Here is a 23007-nt window from a genome sequence, read left to right on the forward strand (position 1 = left end):
TGTGTGCCGGTCATTGAGGGTGCGGGCCGGGCCCCAGCGGATGTGCCAGCACTGATTCTTTTTCCCAGTCTCCACTTGGAAAGCCTCACCCATGTTAACGTGGCCCTTCCCCCTTACCTGATTATAGAATTTCTTTTTCAGTCTCTGTTCTTCTGACCTTCTCCTCTTTGGGCGTTCCATGTTCTTCTCTCCTTCTTGACAATGCGATTATGGTTTGGAGTATTCGCCACTGTCGTGCCGCTGCCGGTAGCCGTTCCTTCCAAGCATCCGCCTTAACGTTGCCGCCGGTCTCTCGCCTGCAGTCCCAATCAATCCCATTCAAAACTCAACATGATCCGGTGGAGACGATAGGGTAGAAAGCTCCTTCTCGTTTGCCTGGTAATCCTTAAATTGGCACTATCTGTTAAAATTGTGCCACATGACTCTCACTCCCACTTCCCCCTTCCCCATCTCTCCTCTTCTCTTGTTCTTCCCCTTGTCCTGTGCATGAGCACCACCCCCCCCCCCAATGTTGCTGATTGGCTGGAATAGTGTTTTGCAGCTCGGTCCGAGCCACTTTGTTTGTTTCCCATTTACAGAGCCAGAGCTGTGTAGGAACACCATTTTTTTTTTTTTTTTTTATCAGCACACACACTGCACAAAATGTAAAACTAGCGGACTGTGAGGAGATATTCCCTGAATTTGACAAAAAGTGTATTGGATTACAATCACATACTCACGTACCTTTTAAATAGCTTTTTTTATCCGACCAGCATTCAAAAACCCAATGATATTCAGTTTACTATCATATATGACAAAGAAAAGCATCAAGCAAATGTTTGGCATTTTTGTTTGAAAAATATCATAAACGATTAATCTATAATCAAAATAGTTTCCAATTCATTTTCTTTCAACCTAATAGTCCAAATTTATCTTCTTATTGTTTTTAACCCGTTTTTTTAACCACTGTTTTGTTCATCTTCAGATTCCCAAACTGTCTGAACTTCAACACCAGTGGCCTGCAAAGAAGTTGTTGTTGGTGGTGTTTTAAAAAAAAAAACTCAGTAATGAAACACAAACAGAATTTATATACAAAGTAAGTTGTGCCTGAAGTAATGCAAATTTAATTTTAATTTACAAGCCGTAGTTGCCTCTAATAATGTAATAACTGCAGAAAACTGTAAGATTTACTAGGATTTGTTGCTAAGTTGGACTGACTGGTCTGGAAGTCTGATCTCACAGAGTCTGGAATATGCCAGTTTGTCAGTGGTTAATCATATCCAATTGATGTGTTTTAAGATCTACTTTTAATTCATTTGTATCCCGCTTTACACTTTGGTCAGACTTTAAACACTTCTGTTTGGTTTAAAGACGTGCAGCCAGTGTGCAAAACGAGATGAATGCAACACACAGAGAAGTAACAAGAGTTCTGATTGGTCTCTTCTCTATCTACTTACCACCAATAACATTAGGCTCGCAACATTAGTATGTTGTGCAACACCCGACAACTACATTGAGATTCATGTGCAGGTTCAGGTCAACAGCTAAATAATTATAATTTTTAATTGTCCCCTGATGTTACCTGGGTATCACTACTTGTAGTTGCCTATTATCTTACTCCGCCCTCTAAGCCTCCATCTTCCCCTCCTACTCACAGATGGGAAAAAAGTGAAAGCAAAGAGCTAATGAAGAAGTTAATGTCATCCTCATTGAGGCTTAATGCAGATGTGTTCAGACATCGAGCAGCTGGTGTGTGCAAGTTTTATAATTAGCAGGTGTACTAGTGGGTGGGAATCATTATTACTGCCGCTTGCTGTTGTAGAACGTGTAATTTTGACAGAGAATATATGCAGAGACGCTGTGAGGTTGACGTAAATAACAGGAGAGATAATATGCTAATGAGGATGCGATTTCAAGATATCAAGTTGATTAAAAAAGCAAAAAGTTGCTTCTTGGCACCACACGCCGTGAGCTTACGGCAGCCGCTCAGTTGAAGCCAAAAACCTTGGGCCAGCTCAAATCAGCGCCAGCTCCAGTCAAAGTATCAAAAACATCTTAACATCTCCACTTAGCTTTAGCTGGTCAGGATAACGTAAGTGTATTAATGTTTACACATGGACAGACTAATTTCTTTTTCTTGTTTTGCTACTCAGAAACAGAGAAAGTGGGACTTGGATTACAGTGAAAGATAAGTTGTCTAGTGGTGAAACAAAACTTCACCTTGATCTTTTTGAAAAATAATCACTGATAATTTTGATAATTAATCAATTAGAATGAATTACTTGGTAAAAAAAAAAAAAAACCCAAATTTTCTTCTTACAGCTCCTCAAATGTAATGATGTACTACTTTTTTTCTCATATTAATCTAAATTGAACACCTGAGTGTTTTGACTGCTTTTACGAAATAAGCAATGTCAAGGCATCGTGTATTAAACTAATGGATTAAATAACAACAGCTGCAGCCCTGTCTAGTCCAAAAGAAACTTCTCTTTTTCTCATTTAAACAGATGCAAACCATTTGCTTAAAACACGGTAGATCCCACTAACGACCTGTTGGTTAACATGGAAATCGAACCTAACAGATGTACAAAATTTGCATTAATTTGTTGGGTAGTATCCTTTAAATAACAATAATGTTTCCTACTTTTATGGTGTCTAGAAACTGTTGTGTTAGATGTGTTTAAGAGCATGCTTTAGATAATCTGTATTACAGTGTTTATCGTCTCTACATAACTTTTCGAAGCAATCGAATAATTCATATCATTCCTATTTTTTTTAACAAAAGGTCTGTTCTTTCACCCTAGTCAACACTAGAGTGAAAACATTAGATCACCGTTGGTCTTTATAAAACCATTAGACCAATCAGTCGTGTAATGGTGTAATGTTCTGGTGTCCGCATACTTTTGGCCGTGTAATGTGTCGGATTCACAGATCAGGCGAATCCAGGGTTATCAGGTTCAGGCTGGCACTCCTCTATCCACCTACGTTTGTCACAGCCATTACCACGACAACGCACAGGGATGCCACTGAATGCCTGAATGAATGAATGAACGAATGTGTGTTTGTGCGTGATTCCATCAGCACGGCTCTTTGTTGTTCACACAGCGGTCTGATAACCTTGACAGGCAAAATGACGGTGTGGATGTGACTGACGTCGCAAATGAGGGAGACCTAGATCAGCATAAAGAGAGAGGGTAGAGAGGGAAAAGATGGAGGGAAAGAGAAACAGAAGGGAGGAGAGGCTGAGAGGTTAACTGTGTTGTCACTCAGATGTTCAACATTAATGTCGCTCGGGCAGACCTTATCCGCCAGGACACAAGGTAAAGCCAAGTCGGAAAAGAGGCATTATACAGCAGGTGTTAGAGATGTGACAGTAGTAATTCACAGACAGAAGAGCGTTTGAAGGTCATGAGCAGGTATATGAATACGGTACACGGGCATATCATTCGATAATGAAAACGATCGTTGGTTGCAGCCCAACCTGAAGTACAAATATAATGGATGAGGAGGAGGTGAAAAAACGACATGAGGCAGACCTGAGTGGCGTTTTCTCTGACAACTCGGTTATTTTCTTTATCTCAGAGTGTATTGTTGCACCGATAGAGAGCTGAAGTACAGCAAGTTTAGCCTCCGAATGTCTAGGGCTTATGGAAACTGGGGTTTGTTAAAATCCGCTAAAAGCATAAATATTTAATGAACGACAATATCAAATTGTTTTGTAAAAAACTGCCATCCTTATCAAAATATATGGAACGAGCCACATGACATACTGTTGGGAAAGGCTGTTCCAAAGCTGGATTTAAACCTATCGGTGTTGTTATAATCGTCAATGGGATTTTGAATGAGATTTGTTCCCTTTTCACCTCGGGCTCTCTATTGTTTTGGTTCCATGGCGCATTTACTGTATCGTGTAGTCTCAAAGCTCTCATCAACTTCATTTCCAGCAGCAGCAGGCAGCTGTTTTCATAGAAAATGCTTTGATAAACCCCACTGTCCACTTGCCTGCTCAGCACCATTTTAAATTCGTGAGATGGATAGTAATACATATCCCAACAAATGCTAACGTTTCTCTTTTTCTGCTGGATGTAAACAGCCATTTGCTAACACGTTTTCCGTAACAACTGAACAACAACAACAACAAAAAAAGATTAATGAGATTCATGCAGCCTTGAAGACTTTTCAGCCTTCGAAAATGGGTTGTCTGTTGTCTGTTTTTATAGGAGGTAAATGACAGTGACTGGCCAATTCCTATTTAAATCTAAATTTAAATTTAAATTTATATTTGATTAAACTCTGTGGCCAATTTGCTGTCTCCCTTTAAGTTTTCTTTTAAATCTGTCTTTGTTTCTCTCTCGCTGTTTCCTCTAAGCTGAATTAACCCGGCAGCCGACTGTTATTAATAATAGTTTATGATCCAATGCAGATCTTTTTCTCTTCTCTCTGAGTCACTGCTCTGAACTTACTTCCGTGTTAACAACAACGTGGCGTCTTACCACTGAACACAGCCGTGCAAAAGGGTTGACTAGAAGCCTTTACTCCACATAGTTTTAGCAATAAACATAGGAGCCATTTGGTTTTTTTTTTTGTTTGTTTTCTTTTTTTACAAGGGAAGAGATGATAATGTATCAAAGTATGATGAAGAGCACACTGCTCAACATATCATAAATGTATTGATGCAAATAAAAACCTGTATACATGTTGCTATAACCAGTCTCTGGCCTTGTATGTTAAACATAATTTACAGTCTAATCTTGTGTGCCACATCTCAAATATCACAAAAGCATTACAGATCTACCCAGTAATCAACTTCCTCCATAAGTACACACAGTATGTGTGAAGGCCAGAAAAGCCATTACTTTAACATACAGATGTACCCAGCAATTTTACAGGTTCCATGTCTGAAAGGGTCCAATCAGTCCGCCGTCTTTTAAGTGCAAAGTGCATTAAGCACTATTTCCTCCCCCTCAACCCCACACTGTCTCACTGCTAATGGCACTGAGTGACTGATCGAGTCAAGCCCTCAGGGAAACACACGGACACACACACACACACACACACACACACACACACACACACACACACACACACACACAGATGCACTATGCTGACTTAACAACCCCAACCACCACTCTAACTGCACACATAGCTGTCAATCAAGTATTTTAAAGGTTTAGAGAGGATGGAGAAAAGGGAGAACAGTCTTCCCTGGAAAAGTCCCGATGTGCTATTTCACGCGGTAAATGCCATATATGCTGTATAATTTATAAACCGATCGTGAGATGAGCTGCGTCAGGATCAGGAGATAAGTGATTGACTGGTTGTGTTTTCTGTCTGCTTTGCTATGGAGTTGCAAAGGGGAACGAGAAATCTGTAGCGTCAAGGGTCAAGGGTTTGTTTTCTACATGGAAATATTTAGGTGACTCAGTTTTGCAGCACTTGGTTCACGTCCACCTGAGTCTCTATCTGTACAAAAGGCAAACAACTGGATTAGACTATATATTTTTAGAAAAGCACTAGTTTTACAGTTTTGGCTGGTTCACTTTTGAAATCTGGGTCGATTTTAGATGACCTGAGCAACTGTGGCTCCGTGTTTTGTTCCTGGTTGCAAGGCTAGAGAGTTTTGAGATTTCTAGGGCTGCAACTAATGATCTTTAATTAATCTGATGATAATCTTCTCAATTAAACGACTACTCATTGCATCCATAAAATGTCAGAAAATAGTAAAAAAAAAAAAAAGGGGACATCTTCAAATGCCTTTTTTTGTCTGACCAATAGTCCAAAACCCAAAGATATTCACTTTACTACCATAAAAGATCAAGGAACCAGCAGACTGAGATACATTTGATATATTTGAGAAGCTGAAACCAGTCAATTTTGTGCATTTTTGTTTAAAAAACTTACATTGGTTGTCAAAATAGTTGCCGAGTTATTTTCCGTCGATCAATAAAGTGATTAATCAACAAGTCGTTTCAGCCCTAGAAATTGACTTATTCTCCAACCGCAGCTGAGACCCGTTGCTATCATAGTATTTAGAGCTATCCGCTCTTCTCCGTCGAAATCGGTTGAATTACTTAACATAAACTTACCATATTGTTAAATCTGTATTTTTACTAGCTCTATTGTATTGTTACTCCTGCGTTTCTCTGTTGAGGAACACTGAGGAAACAAAAATTAAGAGAAAAATTTTAACAGGAATGAACAGTTGGGAAACAAAATTGGTGCGACTCTGTTTTCAAGAAGATTTTCCTTTTGAAGGCGTATTGCTCTATCAGTCACAATCAGAGGAGCACAAGCCTAGCAATCACCAGCAGGGCATTTTCTTTATGTAAATCACTCAGTTGAGATTAGATCATTAGATGCCGACTAGCTGAGCTTGTATTTTCATGTCAGCTAAACGTACCTGCTAAACAATTTCTCGGAGGAAACCCTGCCCTGTACAAGTAAAGGCTCTGCTGTATATACAACCTTTTATGAAGCTTCTTCACCTGTTAGTTAGACTGTGTTGTTTTGGTTGTTTAGCTATCATCTTTTAGGCTGTAGCTTGGTGTTTCTAATATTTTGTCCACCACAATTGCCTACATGGGGTAGCACCTCCCCAACAGCAACATTGTCTGTGACATCTGAAGCCTACGAAACCCTTTTGGTTTTTTTGTTTTTTGTGATAACCCCCATATTTTTGATTCTGCAGCAAGTTACACAGCTTCCTTGAGATGTCCTGCGTTTTTTTTGTGAGATGAGCACAGGAGGCTGGCAGCAGCAGAACAAAAAAGGATAACGCTGATGGCTGTAGTGATGGGGAGTAATAAAAGTGACGATGGCAATCAGAGCAACTGATTGAGAGGCTCAGATATAGGGGGGAGAGAGATACTGTAGCAGGGAGAAATGAGTGGAAAAAGAGATATGGCTGGAGGAGGGAGATGTAAAGGGAGGATGATAAGGAAGAGGGAGCAGGAGGAAGATGAAGAAACCAGGCAATCAGAGAGAGAGAGACAGAGGAGGAGGAGACGGTGGGGGGAGGTTACTTTGTAGATTTAATTGCAGTGCAGTTGAGGCAATCTTTTCTCTGTACGTGTGTGTGTGTGTGTGTGTGTGTGTGTGTGTGTGTGTGTGTGTGTGTGTGTGTGTGTGTGTGTGTGTGTGTGTATAGACTCTCCAATCTCCCCTAGCCAGACATTACCTGCAGTGTTCATTTATCACTGTCAGGTCTGGAGCTCCAGGGGGAAGAGAAGGGGGAGCCCTGTACATTCAGCTCAGGTTGTAGCTCCTCTCCTGGTCTGCCTTTGCTGCGAGGCCTCGGTCTGGTCTGTTGCCCTCTAACATTTAGTAAGAAGAACAGACATGGAGAATCGCTGTGCTGATATTCACTTATATTCAGCTGACATTACAGCAGGATTTGTTAACTGGCAACACACGTCATGGCTTCACCGTAATGTGAATCAAATCAAATCAAATCAAATTTAATGAGTGTATGTTTTTAGCCACGCTAGCAATGGCAACGTCAGTTGGTCGGTTGATCCAACAGTTTGGTTCAGACTGAAAAATCTTGACCACCGCTGGATGGATCATTTATACATTAATATGTATATATAAACATATATGTATGGGCTGCCACTAATAATTATTTTCATTATCAGTTAATCTGCTGATTAGTCGTTTTGTCTATAAAATGACAGTAAATACTGAAAAATGCCGCGCAGACCAAGGTGACGTCATTCAAACGTCTTGTTTTGTCCGACCAACAGCCCAGCGTATACATACAAATGTGATATTTTGTCTACACACACACATTATATATATATATATATATATATATAATATACACACAGTACACAAACTTATGTATATACAGTATGTACCTGGGTATCTTCCTTGTAAATATGATTTAGTTTTCCTTTTTTATTTCTTCCTTCAGTGCTATTTCTGTATACTTTTTCCTATTTTATTGCCTTTTTTATTGTTTTATTCTAGGTTTGCGGAGGGCGTAGGTTACTATCATTACAATATTTATTAGACATAGCAAGAAAAAAAAGGGAAACAAATATGCTCCCTGATGAAGTGAGCTCTGGGTCCTGAATTAGTCCCTCACGTTTTTGTGAGTGATCACTCTGTGTGCCATCTGACAGTGTAACAGCGTTTGGCTGCTTACCAAAATTTTTGTTCGGTTGGACGTCTGCAGACAGCTCACTTTCCCAGTGGCCAGTAGTCAGCTGACTGGGTTACTGCAGCGAGTCGATGCCTCCCTCACTCTCATTCCCCTCGCATAATTATTTTCTCTGACAGTTCACACTTTTCAGACTTCAGTCTTTCTGTGCTCATCATCTGTGACAGATGTAATTCTTGGCTGTTTGACAGATTTTTCTCCCTGGTTCACTTCTGCAGTAAAGACATCGGTAGACGCTAAGAGCTCGTTTTCACTTGTCATGAATTTTTTTTTTTTTTTTTTTCCTCTGTGGCAGCAGGATACGTTGCACCAGCCTTCGGAAACTCCTGCTCCCGGTTAAATTGGACTAACGAAGCGCTTTTGAGGTGGATTAACTCTGAAAGACTCACTTTAGATGGACTTGAAAGAACTCACTAGCCTGCCAACATGATAAAGCTACAAATAACCCATAGTGCAACACTCCGCAAAAGACCTGTTACACTGGTACTCTCTTGCCATTCAAAAAGAATATCTGTTGTAATGAATGAACACGTAATTGTTAAATTACAAGTTTCAGAAAAAAATATTCTCTTATATTAGGTCCAGTACAGTATCCTTTACATACAGTAATGACGCCATTTCAGATTAATGTAGTGAACGCTCACAATATCATTGGGTTTGATATGAGGTGTGATCCTCCGCGGATGGAATTTGCTCAGCCGTGTGTGTCGGTTTGTGGCCGGCAGAGATCTAATAGAAGTGAAGTGATTTGGTACCACAAGATGTCCAGTCATGGCGGAAATGATTAGTCAAGTAATCAATCGCTTCATCGACGGGATATTGAGAGGTGGTAGCAGTGGGGATTTGCTGTTTGGAACAAGAAATTTGTAGGACTCTCAGGGCTTTTGATGGGCACTTTTCACTATGCTCTGGCATTTTATAGACTGAAGGAATGAACTGTTTCATTGGAAAAACAGCACACAGATGAATCGATTATGAAAATAATCATCATGGGCCCCCTGGTGGTTTCATGTTAACTACCAACTATCTAAACAAAGGCAAAAAGAAAGTAGTCATTCGTTGTTGTCCTGTTGCAGTTATCTCAAATCTTCATGTTTGAAACTTGGAGTTCGTTCCTGATGGAAAACCAATTAAGAAGTAAGTAAAAAATAGATGCAACAACTACAAACCCCAAGACTCTGACGCAGGAGCCTGACTCAGCATTTTGTTCACAGTGAGCTCCGTGTGCAGGGTGACGTCTTCTGGTTTTTCATGGGTAGGCAGAAATGTAGTGAAACTCACCTCTTTCTTTAGGCTAATGTAAATATTTAGGAAGCAAATCCGCAGAATCAGAATCCTACTAGTGATGCAGTATAATGTCATTTTCTGTGCTGACCTGCTTATTTTGTATTTCTCTTTCATCACTTCCTGTTTTGTTTCTGTGGTCTCACTGCGGAAAATTAAAACGTGATTAAGGATGTGATGAAAGGACATGAAGATAAATAAGAGTCCACTGAGTCCTGATTGGCTGATTCTGGAGCAGTTCTGCCTGCCTTCACACACACGCAGGCCTGAGCTGAAATAGAGCAGCACTAATGGAGGGAGTGTGTGTGTGTGTGTGTGTGTGTGTGTGTGTGTGTGTGTGTGTGTGTGTGTGTGTGTGTGTGTGTGTGTGTGTGTGTGTGTCTGTGTGTGTGTGTCTGTGTGCGCACGTGTCTTTCTATGGTTGTGTGGACAGATTTTGGTTTGAAACCATCGTTGTGAGGACATTTTGGCCGGTCATCACAACTTCAAGGGGCTGTTTGAGGGCCAACGCTTGGTTTTAGGGTTCAGGTTAGAACCGGGTTTAGGTTAGGAGTAGGGTAAGGGTTAAGGTTAAGGCTTTCATTTGTGATGGGTAAGGTTTGGGTAAGGGGCTAGGGAATAGGGTTGAACCATATACCAAAATCAAACTGCGACTATTTTGACGGATATGTTGAGATCGGGATGAGTCACGATTTCAGCGGGAGAGGCGTTCTTTGCATTTCATTTGCACTGGAAAAAATATAAAAGTGATGATGATATTTTTACTGGGGTCCGTACCAAACAAGCACGTCCCCTCGCGTCTGGCGAATGCGATTTGTAGGCCGGGGCATCTCTGGAGCGACACAGTGCCCTTTTATAATGGTATGCCGTGACACATTTTACCTCCATCAAAACGTTCCGGCTCCTGGGGTTTGGATATCGCACTTGGCCATATTGTGATTTTGATAATATTTCGATGAATTTTTCAGCCCTACTAGGGAATGCTTCATGTCAGTGAGGGTCCTCACGACTAACGGAAGACAAGTATGTGTGGGCGTGTGTGTGTGTGTCTGTGTGCCTGTGTGTGTGCCACAGATGTCGCCATGGATAAAGGCCTGTTCTATGGTCAGGTTTATTATTGTGACAGGATTTAGGGGGCTGTAGGATAGACTGGGAGGCAGGCTGGTTAGTCATTCAGAAAGACACACACACACACAACACACAGTGTATCTAAAATGAAGTGGCTCGCTGTTTGATGTGAAGTATCCTGAAGTGCTTTCTGCTCTTAACCACCAAATAAAAGAAAAATTTGTTTTCAGTACAAACATTCAGACATTAGCTTTTGCAGTTGAAACAAATATCATTATGCTCACGGAAAGACAAATAAATCTTCCTCTATTTAACCGACAGCATGTGTCGTGTGGCATTACGTCTGGGGGTCTGATTTCACAATCCTCCTAAGTCTGAGTCTGTAACATGTAGTATTTTGGCAGAAGTGGCAGTTGTGCAGCGTGACAAATGTGATATTTTGTCTTTTCAGATGCACATCCCCAATATTTCTATGACTTAAGTCTGCTTAGAGTGCTAATGCAAGGTTAAACAGTGCTGTGAAAGTACAATAAACCCATAGTCTTGAGTGTCATACACACACACACACACACACAGACACTCTCACACACACACACATGCACACACACATACAAACACACAGAGTTGCACTCGACCTCACAGAAGAATATAAATTCAGTTAATCAACAAGAAGCGTTGTTATCATTCCCAGGGAGATAAAACGACCACGAGAACAGGCATTTCAAAGGGGCACTGCTTGAAATAATTACGTTCCAGAAAAATGCTGCTCTATATACAGTGTGTGTGTGTGTGTGTGTGTGTGTGTGTGTGTGTGTGTGTGTGTGTGTGTGTGTGTGTGTGTGTGTGTGTGTGTGTGAACGAAAAGATAACTGTAGAATATTAATGAATGTTGTTGAGGTATTCATTTTCTATCTCTTTCATGTCTTTGGGAAATTATTTATCCCTCGTTTTAGCTTCATATGTTTTGTTCACCATTTTTTTTCTTTTTATACTTTATTTATTTAATTTTTCTTGTTGCTGGTCTGGCCAGCCTGAGCAAAAAAAAAAAAACTGTGGCAGAAACAGCTTGAAAACAAAAGCAGAAGATTAAATGGACAAAGGGTGCAGGGGGAGCACTCACACCCACCACCTCAAAGACCCGGTAATGATTCCTACAGTGGTGCTACCCCAGGCATTTTTAGTACTTTTCACCGGTGAGAAGCCAGTGATGGATCCCGTCCTCGTTGCTACCGTAATGACTGCTGATGGTTGTTGCAGCTGAAGGAGACGGGGTGAATCTCTCGTGTCTAACGCGCTCCTGGGTGAAGTCGGCAAAACACAGAATAAAAACATAGATGGCCATCCATCCATTTTGCTCTTCTTATCCGAGGCCTGGTCTCGGTGGCAGCAGGTTAAGCAAGGCGGCCCAGACTTCCTGTAGGCGGAGATGCCGCACAGCAATGCTGGACAGAGAGATGAGACACGGCGTGCCAGCCAGGGAACTTTAGAGGTGTTAGGTGCTTGGAGGAACAAGGTGAATTTTACAACTTTGGACAGAGCCAGGTGGGGATGGGCATCGTTAGGATTTTGTTGCTACTACCACTCTTAAAGACACTACTTAACGGTTCGTTTTTATTACCATGAAGGACTTCAGGAATTACATTCCTGAAATTAAAGCACTGAGTGAAGTTTAAAAAGAATATAAAACATAGAAAACAGTCACTATCACTCATCAACCATCAATCCTGTCCTCTGTTATCAGCTGGCCAGGTGAGGCTTTGCTAGTTTAGTTTAGTTTTAGTTTTAGTTTTTTGGTTTGTTTGTTTTTTGCAAATGCTTAGTTTAAGTTTTTTTTATTGGGTTTAGTATAAGTTTTAGTTGTTTTTTTTTTTTTTTGTAATATGGGACCAGTGACGGTGAGGCATGGACGAGGACAGAAATCAGACTCATGTGTTATACTTTGTTAACATGCAGGTCGCACTAACATCGGCCATAATAGAAAAAAGAAAATTCTGCAAGAAAGCTAAAATGTTACTTACAGTTTTAAGGTGATTCTCCAGACTCGTAGATTTGTGAAATGCCCGTGTCCTTTGGCAAATCTGGCACTTGCTTTTTTGGGGGGGGTCATCTTCGCATATTTGGAAGTTATTCCAGGTGCTCGACTTTTTCGACATCTTACCAGCGTAGTTGTAACTTGTAAGCCTGTCACGTGGTCACATGTCACTGTCCCAGTGTCAGTGGTGGTAACGTTAAATGAGCGCTGTGATGCAGTAAAAACTGTTACTAAGATTAAACGTCCTTGTCTGAGAATAACTAATAATAATAATTAATGTTGATGCATAATAAATAATGTTGGATTACTATTTCTTATTTCATTGGCTATTTGGGATGCACACACACACATACATACATACATACATACATACATACATACATACATACATAATTTTAAAAAACACAGCATTCAAATATTGATTTGGACATCGATTACTATGGCAACGGTAAAAGCTTCAAAGCTTCGAGGCATTTGGGTCAGTCCTAGTGTGTGTGTGTGTGTGTGTGTGTGTGTGTGTGTGTGTTTTCCACATTGATATCAACAATGCTTATCTAAGAAAGGTGTGTATTTTCAGAACATACATGCGATTAGAGGTACAGTAGGAAATAGATGACAGCTGATTTGTGTCTTCTGCTGCCAGCTTTTGTTTTATTTTTTATCTTGGTCTCCATGTATACGCACACACATACACACACACACTCACAAACACACACAAACGCACACACACACAGATTAGTATTCTGTCTGGATTTATTGTCTTTCCTCGCTGACATTTACATTGTTTATCTCTCTGCGTGAGTTTGTGTGCATCTACGTGTGTGTGTGTGTGTAGCCAGTAATGAACATGCCTTTGCTCGTCCCTGAAGGCAGCCATTACTAACACATACAGAAGATAATATGAGAGGAGGGGGAAGGAGGAGGCAGAGCATTTTTACCAGTATTAAGACAGAGGATCATAAATTCTCATTTAAAATCATGGATATACACAGGTTGTTGAAGGCTGATGCTTTTTGGAGTGAAGCTTCCTTTTGTGCTGATTCTCATCAGGTTTAAATTTGCCCTTGAATGCCAGGGGATCAGAATTTTTATCCTAGAATTTATCGTAGTGTTTCAGTGTCTGAAAACTTTATTTTGATGATGGTGCATCTCAGTTGAACGACAGGATTCTAGGATATCGTGAAAAGTCCTAGAGCCTCCAATTTTGCTCTTTACTGCTATTAGGATTAGAAAAAGCAGGAAGTACCTGCACACTGGATTACGCTGTAGCTCCCGAAATCTTGAAATTAAAATGTAAATGTTTTGATCCTACAGAGTTCTCACGAATAAAATGGCAAACATGACAAAGTTCAAGGTGCTGTATATGTTACAGAAAATCAGTGACATCATGTTGATATCATGGGCAATCAGTCAAATTTAGATAAACTTTTTCACTCTGACACTCAGGATGTCTGAACCCGAAAAACTTCACTAGCCACTGCAAGGCAATGGAAACTTGTCTTTCGGCACAGTGACCGGCACAGTAAAACACAGATTAAAAACATAGATGTCCATCCATCGGTGGCAGCAGGTTAAGCAAGGCAGCCCAGACGTCCTTGTCCCCAGCAATGTTTTCCAGCTCCTCCTGGGGGGATCCTGAGCTGTTTCCAGGCCAGATGAGATACATAATCTCCCCACCTTGTTCTGGGTCTACCCCTGGGTCCCCCTACCAGCTGGACGTGCCCAGAAGACCTCCAGCGGAAAGCGCCCAGGAGGCATCCTAATCAGATGCTCGATCCACCTCAACTGGCTCCTTTCAACATGAAGGAGCAGCGGCTCTACTCCGAGCTCCCTCTGGACATCGGAGCTCCTTACCCTGTCGCTACGGCTGACCAGCCACCCCGTGGAGGAAACTCATTTCAGCCGCTTGTATTTGCGATCTCATTCCTTCGGTCACTACCCAAACATGCATGTATGGTCAAAAAAACAAATAGTTGCACACACATCCATCAAGATAATTGCACAAAATGATACAAAGAAAATGCTAATATTAATTTATTCATTGTATTTTATTCTTCTTTATTTTGATTTTCTTATGATTACGTTTCTTTAATGTAACCAAACTCTATTTTTCTGTTTTGTTTTTAATATTTTTGCACCTGTCTTCTTCTGCCTATTTGTGAAGCACAACGTAGTACTTTTCTTTGTATGACGCATGCTATGTAAAGGAAGTTTTTCTACTGTAAGTTTCATGGTAGGATTAGGCAAAATTTAATATTTCTTTTCATCCAAACCGAGGGGATGTGTCTTACTCGTTCAATGGAGTGGGCTGGAGCGTTTTTACCGTGGACCCACATCAAATATTGTGCACAGTCTGACAGTACTAACAATAGCAATACTGTATGATGGGGGGGCTAAATTATTAAGGTGAGGAGCTGTGGTTCATCCCCAACACCCAATCGACGTAGGAAATGGCTGCCGCTCCAAACCTCCCCCCCTCAGAATTTAGAGGCAGATGAGACCGTGCCTGTGAAGTCTGTCAGACGTACGTACCGACGCTCGTGGCACGACGTGAGGCTCCTCGTGTTATCAGACAGAAAGGAACGACTCATAGAGCTTCAGAAGACGTGTGTGTGTTTTATGTGCATTCGTATTCTGAGTTGAAATAATCTCGACTACGAAATGTTAACTTCAAACTGATGATAACAAATCAGTTTATGATGTTTATGTGTGTTTGGAGTTCTGCTGATTGGTTGGTTCCATCCATCTGGCTGCTTCTGTCTATAGGCATGCTGCCCCTCATGACAATTATGCTGCCATGCATGAAGAGAGTGTGTGAGTGTTTGTGTGTGTGTGTGTGTGTGTGTGTGTGTGTGTGTGTGTGTGTGTGTGTGTGTGTGTATAAAGAAGGGGGGAGGATGTAAGGAGGGAGGATCCAGATGTTGGGTTCATCCTCGTCCTCCTCTACCCAATTCCATTTATTTTAATCCATCTCCCTCCCCCACACTGTTGTACAGCAAGCCATCTGCACACTCACACACAGTGACCCACTTAAACAGTGGTGAGCAGCTCTGCATAATTTCATAGCAGCTGCATTCACTCCAATCAGCACAGAGCCAGAGGTGCATGAGGACCATTTGAGGCCACCCAGCCACCTGGCTGGGCTAACACGCATCAGCATTAGTATGCTTGAGGCTTTGTGTGTGTGTGTGTGTGTGTGTGTGTGTGTGTGGGTGCGTGCGTGTATGTATCACTCTAATGTGAATTCAATACTGTAGTTTGTGTGTTTTGTTTTGTTTTTTTTGGTTGTTTTTTTTTTTGGTGGTGCAGGCTCATTAAAAAGGCAATGTTTGTTTAAAATGTACTGTTCCTCCCAGATGACAGCTTATTAATATGGTCTATCAGCTGTTTGGAAATCATTCCTTTGGGGTGTGGGAGAATTTCACTGTCTCTTAGACCTCTGTAAAACTCGATTCACCTGCATTATGGAGCTGTTGCCTATATTAATTAGTAGGGGTTTTGATAGTATGGAGTACGGAGAGAGAATTCCTGAACGGCCTTGAAGCCAGTTCTGGAGAAAAACTGAACTTTTACACTATTAAAACAAATGTTTAAAAAGACAGTAGCCAGATATAAAAATTAATTTCCAGGCCAATCCTTCTAAGGCCTAAATTACTATGAGCAGAGCTACACAGTGGTCTTATCTTGCTGTCTTTCTGTCTCTAATAGTAGCCCAGTTACAAACAGGATTTGGGGATACAGTAACATTTGGAAATAGGTTACAATTGGCACAAATCTAATGAATAAAACCTTACAGGTAGTGTGAAGAGTGATCACATTGCAGACATTAATGAAATAAAATGAATTATTTTGAATATGTGGATGCAGAAAGGAGATTTTTCTGCAGTAATCATTCAAAGCGAAGCTGATATCACTTAGAGGTGGAATATGCTTTTATTCACACATTTGCCTGCCATTTTATTTCTAATTTTACTAAGGTTCATAACCTCTTTGTCATTTTCTCCTGCAGCCAAACATGATGTGAACGGCAATAGGACTGTTCCACCTTTTCCAGAGGGGACAGAGATGGCCATGTTTGGTAAGTGTCTTATGGTCAAAACACATACATAAAAACAAAACACATACATACCAGGCAGTTAAGTGTAGATGGTATTTCGGTTTATTTCGAGTGTCGGATGGTAATGATGTACCAACGTCACGGCACATAATTTGTTTCCTTGATAATCTCAGCAGGATATGATTAAATGCAGGACAAGACTCTCTAGTAAGCAGAGTTAAAGTTATTAGCAGTTAAAAGTTGATCTGCTGCTCTGTCTGTAGTGTATTGTACATTATAACAAATTGTACATTACACAGAGAATATATTAATAACATGTTTATTAAATTGTTTATTTTCAGATTGCTTGAAAGCTATCTCTTTCAACCGTTTGAATGGATACGGCAACAATGCCTGTTTTTTGATTTTACTGATAAGGAAACTTGTACCAGATTAGATTCTCAAAAGCAAACATTTATTCTAGATACAAGGTCTGGTTAAGCAGCCGAGCATGTGCTCTTTGTGCGCTTTTTTTTTGGGAAAGGGTAGGAGTCGAAAGATGCTTAAAAGTACATTAGGATTCGGGTTAGAGAATGGTCTAACGTGAGGGTTCGGTAGATTTAAAATGGCACAGCCTGATACCAGCCGCAGGGCCTATTGAAGGTTGAAATGTCTTAATACCAGATATTCGTAGGAATGTTCAATCAACTCACGCATGTGTATCGAGAAACTGTGGCGTCGCTACAGAAAAGGCAGCGTGCAGAGACACACATTGGCTTATGATTACAGTGTAAGGCTGCTGCTTAAAGCTCCAGGAAGCTGCAGTGCAAGCCAGAGGCCTTCTCGGCTGTAATATGAAATCATATAGATATAGATATATGTGTGGGTCGTCTGAATCTGCAAACAGTATCAGTTTTGCCTTAAGCCACCCCTGAGCTGAGCTCTGTCAGGTTCTTGTCTAGAATGAGGAGCCGTTGACCTTCCAGCATGAACGCAAATGTCTGATCACTGCGGAAACTCACGAAAAGTCTTGGACGTGTTTCATGTTAGGTGATAAAACTTTGCTTGTATTGCTGCCTACGTTTTGTCGATGTAAATAACCTTAAAGCCTGTCTTGATTTTAAGTTATCAGCTGTACTTAACAGGCAGGGATGCTCTTGGTGCACTTAATGTGATTTAACAATAAAAGATGAATTCTGTCCTGGTACAAACAGATTTAGCTAAATTAATATTCTGGCGCATATCTCAGCCAGTGCACTGTTTAATTCTGGTTAAACTGTTGCTCCTAATTTTGACTTAAATATGCTCAAAAAACAATAACCTATAGAAACTCACAGAGTAATGAGAATCCTAGCTAGTATTAGCTTTGTAGCTAATTTAACTTGTATGAAATCACGATTTGTACAAATTCAACATCTTATCTTGGCTCAAACCTGAGTACAAGTCATGCTGCATCTCTTTTTATGTATTTGTCTACCATTGTTTTCCATGTAAATACCCGAATCAAAGTTGACAATGCCTGAACCTTGGTGTGTTTTTTCTTTCAGCAGAAAGTAATGAGGTGCTGAGCCTCTGTGTCTCCTTGTCTGTTAAAATGTTCCAGGTGTTAGAGGCTGTTGTTCTGTTTTCGTCTATCGTAGTTTTTTCTTTTTTTCTTTTTTTGAAGGTATGGGCTGTTTCTGGGGAGCAGAGAGGAAGTTTTGGAGGCAAAAAGGGGTTTATTCCACCCAAGTGGGCTACGCTGGGGGATACACACCTAACCCCACCTACAAGGAAGTCTGCACAGGTAGCCTCTGCACACTGATGATACACACTCACACTTAGTGTCCTGGGCAGTGCATTGTCTACCGAGAGTCAATAGGTTGTGGAAAACAAGACACACATGAACAGAACAGTGAATCATTTTCCCCCAGGCCCTATTATACTGGGGCATGGATTAGGCTGCTATTGATGCCTGACCACTCTGAAGCAGACTGTATTTGTGTGTGTGTGTGTGTGTGTGTATTTCTGTGTGATGCATGTCCAGACCTCCCAGTGATTCATCCAGCCAGCCTGTAATGAATCCGTTGTTAGACCTGCATCACCACCTGTCTCTCCCACTTTCTAACTTAGTTTTATTCTTCCAAACATTTTGCGAGAAAAGTGAAAACAAATATCTGTCCAACTGTCTGAAAAGTTGAGTTGATTAATTGATAGGAGATAGCTTCTGCCCTCGCTATGTGTGCAGGTGCACAGCCAGCTACACACACTTTAACACAAATGGTGAAGACAGCAGGTGGCTTTTCATAGTTTTATTGGAAGCAACTGTGAGAATGTGAAAACAGTATTAAATACAACACCAAAACACAAAACAAACCAGAAAATGATGAGAAACCCTTTAACAAGAGTCAAAGCGAGTTGAGAATGATTCGGCTTGAGGAAAAATTTGCACTCATCACAGGGCTTTATTAATCTGCTTCATGAACATACAGAGGCGAGAGTTAAAAGGAGAGAGTTTTGGGAAATAACAGAGAGAACTGGACTTCGGTACAATGTCTGTACATTGGGGTACATTGGTTGTTTATGGGCGACGGACTGCACAAAAAGTCCCGACAGTCAAATTCAGGCGAATGACGCGAGGCAAAAATTCACATTGCTTCGCTCTGAACCCACCTGAAGCTGAATTTACACAAGATCCGGCTGCATCACATTAAAATACATACGTACAGGTAGTGATTACAGTAAACGCTTACAGAAAATGGATTAGCAGCCAACTGATTGTAGGAAAAAGTAATTTAGTATCTCAAATTACAAAATACAGTCACAAAATAACTATGAGAAAGTACCTACAGATAATGCCCTAACAAGGATGTTTGGGTAGTAGATGAAATATGCTTGTCGAAATTTACTTGGTCACAGATCTGATAAATGTAAATGTAACAATGTAAGTAGTGTTTTTAATTTTCCCTCAAGGTTGGAGTAGGGAAGGCTGCTATATGTGACCAAATGACACAGCAACATACAGAGTGCAGAGGTCAGAGAAAGGGCTAACGTGAGTCGTTCATGTGTGGAAGTGTTAGTAACGACCACGGGGAGGAGAAAGAGGGATTGCAGGCAGCCGAAGACATTCTTAGTCAAGAATTGTTGTTTGTGGTCGGCCCCAAAGAGAGAACAGTCTGGACGTTGCCGGCTAAACAATTCTCAACAAAAGGCGAGTAGGTAAACAGATACTGGCTCTCCCTCGGTCCAACAGCAGCCCAACAAGTAGTCTCTGGATGCTGCTAGGCCTGAGCTAGGCCCGGCTTAATACACCTGGGTCTCTAACGTAATTAATAAACTATGGCCGCTACCAGCCAGCCAAAAGAAAGAAAGAAAGTAATTGATGAGAGCCTAAAAATATGGGTCTACTTCCTAACTATTGAAACATTAATAAGTTTGGATTTTCCTTTTTTACATAAGCAGTTTAAAGGGTCTCTCGTAACTCTTGTGATTGGCATTAATAACCTCAATTATAGGCCAGATGATTAACTGATGGCTTGAAAAATATTCCCGAGATATTGATAATAAAAACACACTGTTGTGTATATACACTCTACATCCATGGAGCATCTATCAGGCCAGTCTTCTTGCATTTCTCTTGCACGCTGCCTCGGTACGTCCGGGTAAATAACACGTAAAGACATCTGAAATGCTAGAGTACACGGGTTGAGCGCGTGATTTATGCGTTACGCAGCAGAGGAGGAACAGTTCTCAAAAACTCTCACAGGTCAATTTGTCAGCTGGTGTTTGGAGTCATGGCTGAGTATGTGAAGCAAACAATCCTGGACTGCTTTTGTATTCCTACACGCTGGAGATACATAGGACTGTTTCAGATTAGCACAAGTTCTCTGCATAGGAGAGGACGTGTATCACACTTTCCAGCCCCCCTTCAATCTGCTGCACATTGTGTTCCTTCGTCTTTAATTGCAATAAGACCCGTCCGTACGTCGGTACGCCTACATTTTAATTAGAATTATACATTTGAACTGCATACATTTTGTAACATGTATACTCTCTAACACATATACATTCTGAATATCATGTGAATGGGAATTGTTTTAATACACATTTGCCTGTCATATACATTAATTGTAAATTATTTATATGTTTTCATCATATTCTACATTCCTTTTTTTACTTTTATTTGTATATACTGGTTAGACTTTATCCTAAACTAGCCCGCTGGTGGAAAACAAACAAAAAAAAAAAAGGTCGCTTTAAACACTATGTTCTCTGCTCTCACTGTCTCTTCAACCAACATTTTCTAACAAGAACTGGATTTGAACCTGGTTCAAACCGCTGGATGTGTGTTTTTTTAATTATTTAAGTATCTTGGCAGAGTATTGAAAGAGGATGCTTGGCTAAATGAAGTGCTCCTCACACCTTCTCATCTGCAGGATAGATGGAAACAAAAGACTGATCTGAATATTCATTGTTGGTTAAATTTACACTCAGTTCAATGTGGGTGGAAAATGTGCTGATTAAATTTGCGTGTGTTTTCTTTTAAAAAAAAAAAAAAAAACAATCTTACATGTATTACTAGTTTAGAAAACAATACGATTTTATTTTTCTCGTTTGCAGTGTTTGTCTCTTTTTCTCTCACTGACTCATTGTGTTCATCATTATATGTGTTCGAAGCTTTTCCAACAAAGCTGTTGGAACAATTTATTAGTGGCAATCAATCAGGGATGTATGTAACTATATAAATAAGGAAAAATGAAATACTACGAAGGTAAATATTACAAATAAGTGTTAATCACTTGGACAGGATTGAAATAATAATAATAGTATTTAAGGTCATCAATTCTTCCTTACGTTTATGTACATCTTCAGGCTTTACTATTCATAGTAATCTAAATAAATGCAATGCAAAACAATCCATTAGACACTCAGAAAAATCCATGAATTATTAACCAAATAAAATAAGATAGGGTGATAAGTCATTATTTTAAGATACATGGGTTGTTGCTTTGTTCAGCACACTGCAACGGTGTGGAGGCAGAGGACTGGCAGGCCTGAAGGGAGGAGTTTTTTTTATAATTTCCTGGGAGTGTCTAGTCAGTAGTGGCAGTCTGCAGGAAGTTGGGTGTGTTGATTAAAGGAAAAATTAAGGCTGGAGACTTGTGATTTAATAAAAGCTATGTGCACAAATGTTCTATTGTTAACATTAGGAATCATCATATACTGAAAGTTGGCATCTTGCTTGCTCAAATTTGTATTAGTCAGACAGTAATTTTGACTGCATTGTGTGTGTGTATTTATCTGTGTATATGTATGTGTATATATATATATGTATATATGTATGTGTGTATATATGTATATATGTATGTGTATATATATGTATATATGTGTATGTGTATATATATGTATATATGTATGTGTGTATATATATGTATATATGTATGTGTGTATATATATGTATATATGTATGTGTATATATATGTATATGTGTATATATGTATGTGTATATATGTATATGTGTATATGTATATGTATATGTATATATGTGTATATGTATATGTATATATGTATATGTATATATATATGTATATGTGTATATGTATATATGTATATGTATATATATATGTATGTATGTATGTATGTATGTATGTATGTATGTGTATATAAATGTATATGTGTATATATGAGATATATAGACACAGAGAGATATAGATATATATATAGATATAGAGATAGATAGATATAGATAGATATATCTATATCTGATATATATGATATATATATATATATATATATATATATATATATGTATATATATATGTATATATATATATATATGTGTGTGTGTATATATGTATACAGAGCTAAAACAGGAGTGAATATTAGACTTACATTCATCAGGTGGTCAGAAACATGAATCCAAATGAGTGATAATGTTGCTCAGTGTCTGCCGGCTGTGTGAATGGGCAGCTGTTTACTAACATGTTTGCCACAACCCATTTATACAGTAAGAATCTGTTAATGTTATTTTTGCTGGCACCATGTGGCCAAAAAAAAAAAAAAACATAAGAAAACAAAACACAATTTATACTGCTATAAATAAACGAAAGAGTTTTGAAGAAAAAGATGATAATATTTATTAAAGCAAGGTATCGGAAAATGTTTTGGTATCAGCATTCTGAAACTTAGGTATCATATTGGTACTTGAAAAATGTCGAACATACCCAGGTCCCTGTTAGCATACTGTGATAGAAAAGGAGTCTGAGCATTCGTCAAATTTTCAGATTTATTTTTAACTTTCTTAAAATGTCATTTATATTTGCTGTTGCTGCTTTAAAAGGCAGTCTTTGCTCCAAATGCATTATGAGATCCCTACATATTTTTTCAATGGTTAACTATCAAAAACACCATCAGCGGTTAATGTTAAAATAGTGACATGAGAATGTATGAAAATTTTGCAGCTAAATG

General features: G+C 39.7%; 1 protein-coding gene across 5 annotated transcripts in view; it reads left to right on the top strand.

Annotated features, from left to right (window-relative positions):
- The window catches only part of msra (methionine sulfoxide reductase A), a 45803-nt gene that overhangs the window by 5653 nt on the left and 17143 nt on the right, over positions 1–23007 (top strand). For all 5 annotated transcript variants that reach the window (XM_040124453.1, XM_040124451.1, XM_040124450.1 and 2 more), the window contains exons 2-3: positions 16534–16602; positions 18227–18346. In XM_040124453.1, coding sequence (XP_039980387.1) covers positions 16590–16602; positions 18227–18346 — 133 coding nt within the window. In that variant the 5' untranslated portion in view covers positions 16534–16589. The remainder of the gene's footprint in view (positions 1–16533; positions 16603–18226; positions 18347–23007) is intronic.

Source organism: Xiphias gladius, chromosome 4 (assembly GCF_016859285.1).
Source record: "Xiphias gladius isolate SHS-SW01 ecotype Sanya breed wild chromosome 4, ASM1685928v1, whole genome shotgun sequence".
NCBI classification, from domain to species: Eukaryota; Metazoa; Chordata; class Actinopteri; order Istiophoriformes; family Xiphiidae; genus Xiphias; species Xiphias gladius.